The sequence below is a fragment of the Eumetopias jubatus genome, unplaced genomic scaffold (genome assembly GCF_037043125.1).
Source record: "Eumetopias jubatus isolate StellerSeaLion01/CBP00866 unplaced genomic scaffold, mEumJub1_p1.0 scaffold_1, whole genome shotgun sequence".
NCBI lineage: Eukaryota > Metazoa > Chordata > Mammalia > Carnivora > Otariidae > Eumetopias > Eumetopias jubatus.
The window spans coordinates 172,149,893-172,162,847 of record NW_028274807.1 but is presented as its reverse complement, the minus strand read 5'-3'; the positions used below and the strand labels follow the sequence as shown (position 1 = coordinate 172,162,847).

General features: G+C 38.7%; 1 protein-coding gene across 2 annotated transcripts in view; it reads right to left on the bottom strand.

Annotated features, from left to right (window-relative positions):
• Positions 1–12,955, bottom strand: part of SUMF1 (sulfatase modifying factor 1) — a 97,360-nt gene that overhangs the window by 8,901 nt on the left and 75,504 nt on the right. For both annotated transcript variants that reach the window (XM_028101768.2, XM_088027519.1), the window contains one exon: positions 2,699–2,758. In XM_028101768.2, coding sequence (XP_027957569.1) covers positions 2,699–2,758 — 60 coding nt within the window. The remainder of the gene's footprint in view (positions 1–2,698; positions 2,759–12,955) is intronic.

Here is a 12,955-nt window from a genome sequence, read left to right as displayed (position 1 = left end):
AATTACTTAACAGGCACAAACTCCCAGAGCTTAATCAAGAAGAAAGAGATAATCTGCATAACCCTGCCACTGGTAACTAAATTAAATTTATGGTTACGACTCTACTCCTGAATGGTTTCCTTGGGGGAATTCTATCAAGCATTTAAGGAAGAAATACTGCTAATTCTACATGAACTGTTCCAGAAAATTCAAGATGAAGGAGTATTTCCCAATTCAATATCTAAACCCAGCAATACAATAATACCAAAACCAGACAAGAAAAGAAAACAACAGACCAATACCCATCATGAGTGTACATGCAAAAATGCTCAATATTTTAACAAACTGAATCCAAAACATATAAAAAGGATAATACATCATAATTAAGCAAGCACAGGCTAGGAAGGCAAAGATGGTTTAACATTTTTTTTTTAAAGATTTTATTTATTTATTCATGAGAGACAGAGAGAAAGAGAGGCAGAGGGAGAAGCAGGCTCCCAAGGAGCAGGGAGCCCAATGCGGGACTCAATCCCAGGACCCTGGGACCACGACCTGAGCCGAAGGCAGACGCTCAACCATCTGAGCCACCCAGGCGCCCCAAGACGGTTTAACATTTGAAAACTGAAAATCTATGAGCGTAATTTACCATACTGACAGACTGAAAAAGAAAAACCATACAACCATCTCAAAAGGTGCAGAAAAGGCATCCAGAAAAATTTACATCCATTTCTGATAAAAACTCTCAAAAGCTAGGAACAGAAGGAAACTTCCTTGAACTTACAAAGAACATCTCCAAAAACACTACAGCTAATATACCTAACTTTGAAAAGTTGAATGTTTAACCCCTTATGATCAAAAATGAGGTGAGAATGTCTGTTCATACCATTCATATTCAATACTATATTAGAGGTTCTAGCCAATGCAATAGAACAAGAAAAAGTAATGAAAAAGATTTTTAAAAAGTAGAATTGTCTATATTCATAGATGATATAACCACCAATGTAAAAAAACTAAAAGAATCTACAAAAACATTATTAGTAGAGCTGAGTTTATGAAGGTTGAAGAACACAAGATAAACCGATTATACCATGTAAATGTATTTATTAAAAACAGAGATTAAAAGATATTTTAAAAGAATAAGCTAGGAAGCTTATAAAAATACAGATTTAAAATAAGCAAAAAATATGAAATGTTAAAGTAAACACGTTCATGTGCACAGCAATGGAATACTTTTAGTGTTCATGCTTAAAAATGTTTTTTACAAGCATCATTTTCTCTATTTTCTTAAGGGAAAATCTTCTGGTCCTCAAATCTTGCAGAGTAAACGGATTCTCAATTTTTAAAAGGGCCATATGTCACAAACACAACTGGTGGTAATTAAGGTTGTGAGATACTATTCTGCAAAGAGAAATTTACCTATTTTTCATGGAAGTCTGTTTCCCTAGCAAAAGAATTCAGATACACTTGTAGTAACAGCTTGAATGAAAGAAAAAATCAGGGACTAAAGACTGATATGTATGTGAACATTTAAAAGTACCAGGATGACATAGGGCAATGCTTTTAATTTCAAATTAAAATTAGAATTGTAAAGATAAATTTGCCTACATCTTGTCAAAATGTAGGTTTAAAGCATAAAGTAAACTCAAATATGAACTTCCACTTAAATAACTGGATTAAAATTTTAAAGAAATACAGAAGATACACACATACACACAATCTACAGAGATTCTCTTTAGACCAGTGGTTTCTAAGCTTTGTGGTATGTTTTCATCCTCCTGAGACCTTTAAAATCCTGATGCCCAGGCCATACTCCAGAGAAATCAAAATGAGCTGAGTGGGGGACTAGGCATCAGTCTTTTTTACAGATCCCAGATGATTCTAATGTGCAACAAAGTTTGAGAACCACTGTTTTCTGGTAAAATTTGATAATACACCCATTGTCAAATTAGTCATTTGATTTGGAGCCCTTATAGGTTGTTTTAAGTCTCTAACTGCCTGGACTAACTGAATTACCATGGAAAACTTTTTGTAATAACCATCTGCAAAATGCCATCTTTGCATAGGGATAGAAAGAAGCTGAAGTGTTGGAGATACTAAAAATACATGATTTAAAGAAAAAAGGGAGAGGTGGTATTCCATTTCCAAACTCCTCAAAAATTTTACTCATGAAACACCAACTCACACTGATCACCCAAGAACAAACAGTTCTGACGCTGAAATCATAGCCCAAAGAGCAGAAACACTCTCTGAGATTGATGTTTATTTCACAAAGCACATACATTATACCTAGAACATTTGTGATGTTTCCATTCCAGTACACCACAATCCACCCTCCATTTCCAACTCTCACCTTAATCTCAACAGAGGATCCCGAAATTTACAGAAGCTTCAAATAAGTGAAGGATATATTTCCAGACAGACAGGCTGGAAATAGTATATTGCCCACCCCTGGTTCATGGGACAATAAAGTTCTCTCAATGGGTCAAGATTCAACAGATGGAAATTGGTTAACCATCGATTATTCACAACCTCTGCTTCTTTTCCCCGTGCCTGTATCCAAATCTGAAATGAGTACTTTTTTTTTTTTTTTTTTTTTTTACTTTGATGAGGATAGGTATGTATTAGCAGAGGTGGATGGGACATTTTAGGGCTAAGGTTTACAGTGGATCTATCAACCTATTGTTAGGACACCAGTGCAGAGTTTAATGACTTGGCTTACCTTATGGCACATGTAGGATCCACCTTTCTTCACCCGGTCTTTTCCAGAAGGGGGGCCTTTCTGTGGATGAAGAGAATGAGTCAGTCCAGAAAGCACAGATGTTCCTCATCGACTGGCAGAGTTTGTTTTAGTCCAACCAGCTCTTCATGGCTGCCTCAACTCTTCACATGCTTTTCTGCCCCCAGGCCCTGAATCTGCACCCACGCACCCTTCCAAATGCCCACCTGTCCAAATCCTACCCACCCTCTAAGGTCCGGCTCAAGTTCCCACTTTGGTGAAATCTTTGTGACTATAGCAAACAACTCCCCCTTCTAAGCCTCCATAATAGCATTTCTCACCTAGGTGACTAATAAGCTGCTTGGCAGCATCTCCTATATCACCTTCTCATGCTGATATGCAAATTTATCCTGCCTAACAACTGGCTTGTTTAAGTGGACTAGCTAGCCTTTTGAATTATGTTTTTGTAATCTTACTGTGCAACACCTAATAAAACCTTTGCTGACTGAAGGACTTTGCTTTTCATCTTTTAAAAAAAATTTTAGGTCAGGTCTATTGAAGTATAATTTACATACAGTAAACTTTAACCTTTTTAATCCTTTTTAAATGCACACATCTGGGGAGTTTTGACAAACGTATAGGCATGTAACCACTACCAAAAATCAAAATACAGAACACAGTTTATCTTTTTCAAAGTGATTTATATAGTGCTGCTATGAACCAAGCATGGATGCAAATATTAACCCATGTAATCTCCATAACTTTTTTTTTTTTAAGATTTTATTTTTAAATAATCCCTACATCCAGCATGGGGCCGGAACTCACAACCCCGAGATCAAGAGTTCCATGCTCCACCCACTGAGCCAGCTGGGCGCCCCTCTCCATACCAACTTCTGAGGTAAGATAAGCAAGTGGCAAAATAAGGATTCACACCCAGGCAGCCTGGCTCCAGTCCATTTGATGCTCTCTATTTAGACATCAGGAATGTAGGAAATTGGGCAATACCTACAAGGGGCAAGAAGCAAGAGTGGCTACCACTGTAAGGAAAACTGAAGCCTGAATCAGCCAGCCAAGAGGTAAGACTATTTTTTCTAGGGAGGGCTTTGGATAAAAGTGCACTGGAAATGAACATCCTAAAACTTTAGTTGCCAGCCTAAGGGCCTCCATATCAGATGAGTCATGCAAAGAACATCTGAGAAGTACCAATAACCTCCTACAAACCAGAACCACACATGGGAAGTTTGGGGGCTTACATTTTTTTTGCTTTTCCTTTGTTAGGCAAAAAGTCAATTAATCATCTAGCTGCCTGTTTTTTGTCTACTGAAAACGAGACAAGGTCGAACAATGCCGCTTATCTTAGTTTTCCTTTTCTTGTCAACTACCTAGAGTCAAGGGCTCAGACATAAGTGGCAGAAGTTAAAAGAACCATGTTTTCTCCAAGCCTGGCTAACATACTGACCTGCAAATGTCAACTATGTGGGCAGAAGGTCACGTTCTCTAAGCACTTCCAGGTACTTAGAAAGGGTCACAGCCCACGCCCTTGGCTATTCTTCATTTCACAACAGGGCCCCAGTATTTCCATGGCCTTAAATGCTTAATGCCATGCTAATAAACTTTTAGCAGTTAGAAATGGGCAAACTATAAATGAGAAAAACTACCTGTGAAAATAAGGACTGCCAGTGCAGCCTTCTTCCCAGGCGTGTCTGGAACCTGACAGACATTGCATCAGAATCTGCTGGGTGTGTTTATTATCCTAGAGAAGTCTGAAGCCGAAAGGAACACATTGCTATCTGTGGAGTTACCCCACATAATGGCCCATGTCTCCTACATGGAATTTCTTGCTGAGGAGTTTTTGCCGTACCACTGCTTCCTTCAGGCGGCTCTCTGCGTGCTGTGTCACAATGCACCAAATGACAGCTTACATTCTGACCGAAGTATCTGATATCTTGCAAGATTAAATTCTTTTGTCAGGTTACATCGAAGGACAAGGAAGAGCTGATTTGCCAATAAGAACGAGCGAGAACAAAATCATTCCATCACCAGCTCTGATGAACTAAGCCTGCAGTCAATAAATACGACACTCACCAAAGGGACCCAACACTAATGAGAGTCACCATGTACTGACACAACTACAGCAATTAATACTGTCCTCGATTTAGGTGACTGCTCAGACGATTCTTATAAATAAAACTATTTTTGCCAGAAAACAACATGAGGTAGGATTAGCTGTAACTGTTTGAAATGCTTACCACTTTGCAAAACCAACCAACCAAAACAAACAAACAAAAAAAACCCACAGAAAAATTACTAGGAGGGTGTAGCAGTTTGAATAGTATCCCCCCAAAACTCACATTCACTTAGAGCCTCAGAATGTGAACTTATTTAGACATAGGGACTTTGCAGATTTGTAATTTTCATAATTTGTTAAGATGAGGTTGTACAGTATAACGGTGAACCCTAAGTGCAAAGACTGGTGTCCTTGTCAGAGGAGGACAGGACACATAGAGACACCGAGAGGAGGCCATGTGAAGATGGAGGCAGAGACTGGCATGATGCAACTACAAGCTGAGGATTCCCAGGATCTACCAGAAGCTAAGAAAAGGCAAGGAAAGGATCTCCCCTAGAGATGCCGGAGGGAGGACAGCCCTGCCAGAACCTTGATATCAGCCTTCTGGACTCCAGATTGTGAGAATAAATGTCTGTTGTTTCAACCACCAAGTTTGTGGTGACTTGTTACAGCAGCCCTAGGACACCAATACAAAGGGGAAATGTCCTCATTTCTGTTTGTCAAAGAAAGGATCAATACATCAAGATTCAAACTGTCTCTCATAATCAAGTTTGTGAGTGCAGGTTAAAACCACTTAGGAACACTAGTGTCTGAATGCGTCATCTTTCTGCCTATTACACCTCACAAGAACAGAGGCTTCGGTGCTCCAGCACCTCTACCACCTATATTAAGAATCTAAGTAAAAAACCACACTGAACACAGGGACTCCATCCAGAAACAGACAAGGACCCACGTGAATGTTATCTCCAAAGGGACTACTACCCATAGCCACTCTACTCCCAGACACCAAAATATGAACGTCTCTAATGCTTGGATGATTGCAAAGAACAGAAAAAAAAAAAAATGCGAGTTTCTAAATGTCTGCCCCAATACTCTCAAAAGGCCAAGATGCAGCTAAAGTTCTCAGGAAAAGAGATAAAGAAGCAATGCTCTGAGTGTTAGTGCAGGGAAATATACCCTCATTTAAAACATGTAGGAAGGCATAAAAGTCATCAACAATGAAAAACCCACAGAACCCTCATCAGTAAGACCGGCTTGTGGAATGAAAAATAAGCCAGCAGGAAGGAGGGTGGCCAGCCTGCTCAAAGCTGCCAGGATGTATTTCATAGGAGCATTAACAATGACATTTTGTGTAGTCAAGAGGGACACTACCCTTTCCCTCCTTTGCATACCCAACACGATGACAAGGAAAGCAACAAAAGGGACTGAGAATCTGACAAAATGTCATCATTTAGCAAAGAGTCAAAAAGCACTACTGTTAAACATGCTGTCTGATACACTCACTCCACAGTGTGGAATACTATGCAGCTGTTAAAAAGAATGAGGCGCATTAAAGAAAACACAAGGCAGTTCTGTTGGAGTATATTACACTATCATTTTTGCTTAGAAGATAACATGGAATCAAGCATTTACTCTGCTTTTCTTATACAGTGTGTCCCTGTGGGGAGTTGGTTACCTCGATTGAGTGTCTGGCCCTGGGGCACAGGAGGGCGCCTCGTGAACCGCTCCTCACAAAACGCACTCATCCACGTTTTCATTCTCAGTTTGATGCACTGTTTGATTTACCTCGGGGCTTGCCCTGTGACCCAGGGATTATTTAGAAGTGTGTTGTTAGTTTCCAAATGTTTGGAGATTTTCCTAATTTATTTCTGTTATTGATTTCTAGTATGACTCCATTGTGGTTGGAGAGCATACTCTATATGACTACAACATTTAAAAACGTACTGAGGTTTATTTGATGGTATAGGATATGGTCTTTGGTATATGTTCCATAAGTTCTTGAAGAGATATTCTGCTCTTGTCGGTTAGATCCTCTTCGTTGATGGTATCACTGAGTTCTCTTATATCCTTGCTGATCATCTATGTAATTATACTGTCAATTGTTGACAAAGGGGTGTGAAAGTTTCCAACTACAATTGTGGATTGGTCTATTTCTCCTTTGAATTCTTTGTTAAATTAGTTTTTGCTTCATATGTCTCAGCTGTATTCATTGGTGCATGCATATTTAGTATTAGTATGTCCTTTTGTTGGATTAACCATTTTATCATTACAGAATGTCCTTCCCTGACTCTGAAAAATTCCTTTGCTTCAAAGTCTGCCTTATATGATATTAATATAGCCATGCCTACTTTCTTTTGAGTAATGTTTATATAATATCTTTTCCTATCATTGTTTGCAAACCACTTACATCATTGTATCTGAAATGAGTTTTTGGTAGAGAGTATATACTTAGGTTTTATTTTTAATCCACATGGCCAATCTATCTTTTAATTGATACACTTAGAGCATGTGCTTTTAAAGAAATTATTGATATGTTGGGGCTTAAGTCTGCCATTTTTTAAAAATTGGATTTTATTATGTTATGTTAGTCACCATACATTACATCATTAGTTTTTGAAGTAGTGTTTCATGATTCATTGTTTGCATATAACACCCAGTGCTCCATGCAATACGTGCCCTCCTTAATACCCATCACCCGGATAATCCATCCCCTCACCCCTCTCCCCTCTAAAACCCTCAGTTTGTTTCTTAGAGTCCATAGTCTCTCATGGTTCGTCTCCCCCTCCGACTTCCCCCCCTTCATTTTTCCCTTCCACCTTCTTCTTCCTTTTTTTTTTTTTTTAACATATATTATTTGGTTCAGAGGTACAGGTCTGTGATTCATCAGTCTTACATAATTCACAGCACTCACCATAGCACATACACTCTCCAATGTCCATCACCCAGCCACCCCATCCCTCCCACCCCCCACCACTCCAGCAACCATCAGTTTGTTTCCTGAGATTAAGAGTCTCTTATAGTTTGTCTCCCTCTCTGATTTCATCCTGTTTCATTTTTAACTCCCTTCCCCTATGATACTCTGTCTTGTTTCTCAAATTCCTCATATCAGTAAGATCAAATAATACTTGTCATTCTCTGATTGACTTATTTCACTTAGCATAATACCCTCTAGTTCCATCCAAGTCATTGCAAATGGCAAGATTTCATATCTTTTTGATGGCTGCATAATATTACATTGCGTACATATATGCCACATCTTCTTTATCTATTCATCTGTTGATGGACATCTAGGTTCTTTTGATAGTTTGGCTATTGTGGACATTGCTGCTATAAACATTGGGCTGCATGTACCCCTTCGGGTCCTTACACCTGTATCTTTGGGGTAAATACCCAGTAGTGCAATTGCTAGGTTGTAGGGTAGCTCTATTTTCAACTTTTTGAGGAACCTCCATACTATTTTCAAGACTGGCTGCACCAGCTTGCATTCCCACCAACAATGTAGGAGAGTTCCCCTTTCTCCGCATCCTCGCCAACATCTGTCATTTCCCGACTTGTTAATTTTAGCCATTCTGACTGGTGTGAGGTGGAATCTCATTGAGATTTTGATTTGAATTTCCCTGATGTCAAGTGACGTTGAACAATTCTTCATGTCTCTGTTGGCCATTTGGATGTCTTCTTTACAGAAATGTCTGTTCATGTCTTCTGCCCATTTCTTGATTGAATCATTTGTTCTTTGGGCGTTGAGTTTGATAAGTTCTTTATAGATTTTGGATACTAGCCCTTTATCTGAAATGTCATTTGCAAATATCTTCTCCCATTCTGTCAGCTGTCTTTTGGGTTTGTTGACTTTGCTGTGCAAAAGCTTTTTATCTTGATGAAGTCCCAATAGTTCATTTTTGCCCTTGCTTCCCTTGCCTTTGGCAATGTGTCTAGGAAGAAGTTGCTGTGGCTGAGGTCGAAGAGGTTGCTGCCTGTGTTCTCCTCTAGGATTTTGATGGATTCCTGCCTCACGTTTAGGTCTTTCATCCATTTTGAGTCTATTTTTGTGTGTGGTGTAACAAAATGGTCCAGTTTCATTCTTCTGCATGTGGCTGTCCAATTTCCCAGCACCATTTGTTGAAGAGACTGTCTTTTTTCCATTGGACATTCTTCCTGCTTTGTCAAAGATTAGTTGACCATAGAGTTGAGGGTCCATTTCTGGGCTGTCTATTCTGTTCCATTGATCTATGTGTCTGTTTTTGTGCCAGTACCATACTGTCTTGATGATAACAGCTTTGTAATAGAGCTTGAAGTCCGGCATTGTGATACCCCCAGCTTTGGTTTTCTTTTTCAACATCCCTCTGGCTATTTGGGGTCTTTTCTGGTTCCATACAAATTTTAGGATTATTTGTTCCATTTCTTTGAAAAAAGTGGATGGTATTTTGATAGGGATTGCATTAAATGTGTAGATTGCTCTAGGTAGCACAGACATTTTCACAATATTTGTTCTTCCAATCCATGTGCATGGAACATTTTTCCATTTCTTTGTGTCTTCCTCAATTTCTTTCATGAGTATTCTACAGTTTTCTGAGTACAGATTCTTTGCCACTTTGGTTAGATTTATTCCTAGGTAGCTTATGGTTTTGGGTGCAATTGTAAATGGGATCGAGTCCTTAATTTGTCTCTCTTCTGTCTTGGTGGTGGTGTATAGAAATGCAACTGATTTCTGTGCATTGATTTTATATCATGCCACTTTACTGAATTCCTGTATGAGTTCTAGCAGTTTTGGGATGGAGTTTTTTGGGTTTTCCACATGAAGTATCATATCATCTGCAAAGAGTAAGAGTTTCACTTCTTCTTTGCCAATTTGGATGCCTTTTATTTCTTTTTGTTGTTTGATTGCTATGGCTAGGACTTCTAGTACTATGTTGAATAGCAGTGGTGATAGTGGACATCCCTGCGATGTTCCTGACCTTAGGGGAAAAGCTCTCACTTTCTCCCCACTGAGAATGATATTTGCTGTGGGTTTTTCATAGATGGCTTTTATGATATTGAGGTATGTACCCTCTATCCGTACACCCTGAAGAGTTTTAATCAAGAAAGATGCTGTACTTTGTCAAATGCTTTTTCTGCATCTATTCAGAGGATCATGTGGTTCTTGTTCTTTCTTTTATTAATGTCCTGTATCATGTTGATTGATTTGCAGATGTTGAACCAACCTTGCAGCCCAGGGATAAATCCCACTTGGTCATAGTGAATAATCCTTGTAATGCACTGTTGGATCCTATTAGCTAGTATTTTGGTGAGAATTTTTGCATCCATGTTCATCAGGGATATTGGTCTGTAATTCTCCTTTTAATGGGGTCTTTGTCTGGTTTGGGAATCAAGGTAATGCTGGCCTCACAAAATGAGTTTGGAAGTTTTCCTTCCATTTCCATTTTTTGGAACAGTTTCAGGAGAATAGGTATTAATTCTTCTTTAAATGTTTGGTAGAATTCCCCTGGGAAGCCATCTGGCCCTGGGCTCTAGTTTGTTGGGAGATTTTTGACTACTGCTTCAATTTCCTTACTGGTTATGGGTCTGTTCAGGTTTTCTATTTCTTCCTCATTCAGCTTTGGTGTATATAAGTCTATAGGAATGCATTCATTTCTTCCAGATTGTCGAATTTGCTGGCATATAGTTGCTCCTAATATGTTCTTATAACTCTTTGTATTTCTTTGGTGTTGGTTGTGATCTCTCCTCTTTCATTCATGACTTTATTTATTTGGGTCGTTTCTCTTTTCTTTTTGATAAATCTGGCCAGGGGTTTATCAATCTTACTAATTCTTTCAAAGAACAAGCTCCTACTTTTCTTGATCTGTTCTGTGGTTCTTTTGGTTTCTATTTCATTGATTTCTGCTCTGATCTTGATTATTTCTCTTCTCCTGCTGGGTTTAGGCTTTATTTGCTGTTCTTTCTCCAGCTCCTTTAGGTGTAGGGTTAGGTTGTGTATTTGAGACCTTTCTTGCTTCTTGAGAAGGGCTTGTATTGCTATATACTTTCCTCTTACAACCACCTTTGTGCATCCCAAAGATTTTGAACAGTTGTGTTTTCATTTTCATTTGTTTCCACGAATTTTTTTAATTCCTCTTTAATGTCCTGGCTGACCCATTCATTCTTTAGTAGGATGCTCTTTAGCCTCCATGTATTTGAGTTCTTTCTGACTTTCCTCTTGTGATTGGGTTGTAGTTTCAAAGCATCGTGGTCCAAAAATATGCAGGGAATGATCCCAATCTTTTGGTACCTATTGAGACCTGATTTCTGACCCAGGATGTGATCTATTCTGGAGAATGTTCCATGGACACTAGAGAAGAACATGTATTCTGTTGCTTTGGGATGGAATGTTCTGAATTTATCTGTGAAGTCCATTTGGTCCAGTGTTTCATTTAAAGTCTTTATTTCCTTGTTGATCTTTTGTTTAGATGATCTGTCCATTTCAGTGAGGGGGTGTTAAAGTCCCATTATTATATTTTTGTTGATGTGTTTCTTTGATTTTGTTATTAATTGGCTTACATAATTGGGTGCTTCCACATTAGGGGCACAGATATTTACAATTGTTAGATCTTCTTGTTGGACAGACCCTTTAAGTAGGATATAGTGTCCTTCCTCATCTCTTATTACAGTCTTTGGTTTAAAATCTAATTTGTCTGATATAAGGATTGTCACTCCAGCTTTCTTTTGGTGTCCATTAGCATGGTAAATGGTTTTCCACCCCCTCACTTTCAATCTGGAGGTTCTATGGGTCTAAAATGAGTCTCTTGCAGGCAGCATATTGATGGGTCATTTTTTTTAACCAGTCTGATAACCTATGTCTTTTGATTGGGGCATTTAGCCCATTTACATTCAGGGTAACTATTGAAAGATATGAATTTAGTGCCATTGTTTTGCCTGTAAGGTCACTGTTACTGTATATTGTCTCTATTCCTTTCTGGTCTATGTTACTTTTAGGCTCTCTCTTTGCTTAGAGGACCCCTTTCAATATTTCTTGTAGGGCTGGTTTGGTGTTTGCAAATTCTTTTAGTTTTCGTTTGTCCTGGAAGCTTTTTATCTCTCCTTCTATTTTCAATGACAGCCTAGCTGGATATAGTATTCTTGGCTGCATATTTTTTCTCGTTTAGTGCTCTAAATATATCAGGCCAGTCCTTTCTAGCCTGTTAGGTCTCTGTGGATAGGTCTGCTGCCAATCTAATGTTTCTGCCATTGTAGGTTACAGATCTCATCCCGAGCTGCTTTTAGGATTTTCTCTTTGTCTCTGAGACTTGTAAGTTTTACTATTAGATGTTGACCTATTTTTATTGATTTTGAGGGGAGGTTCTCTTTGCCTCCTGGATTTTGATGCCTGTTTCCTTCCCCAAATTAGGGAAGTTCTCCACTATAATTTGCTCCAATATACCTTCTGCCCTTCTCTTTCTTCTTCTTCTGGGATTGCAATTATTCTAATATTGTTTCATCTTATGGTATCACTTAGCTCTCGAATTCTGCCCTCGTAATCCAGTAGTTGTTTATCTCTCTTTTTCTCAGCTTCTTTATTCTCCATCATTTGGTCTTCTATATCACTAATTCTCTCTTCTGCCTCATTTATCCTAGCAGTAAGAGCCTCCATTTTTTTTCGCCTTCCTTCTTTTTTTTTATTTTTTTATTGTTATGTTAATCACCATATATTACATAATTTGTTTTGGTGTACTGTTCCATGATTCATTGTTTGTTCATAACACCCAGTGCTCCATGCAGAATGTGCCCTCCTCAATACCCATCACCAGGCTAACCCATCCCCCCACCCTCCTCCCCTCCAGAAACCTCAGTTTGTTTTTCAGAGTCCATCATCTCTCCTGGTTCGTAAGCCTCCATTTTTTATTACACCTCATTAACAGCCTTTTTGATTTCGACTTGGTTAGATTTTAGTTCTTTTATTTCTGCAGAAAGGGTTTCTCTAGTATCTTCCATGCTTTTTTCAAGCCCAGCTAGTATTGTTATAATCATTATTCTGAACTCTAGTTCTGACATCTTACTAATGTCCGTATTGATTAGTTCCCTGGCAGTCAGTACTGCCTCTTGTTCTTTTTTTGATGTGATTTTTTCCATCTTGTCATTTTGTCCAGAGGAGACTAGGTGAATGAGAGAACATAATACTAAAAGGGTAGCAATGACCCCAGAAAAAAATACACTAAACAAAT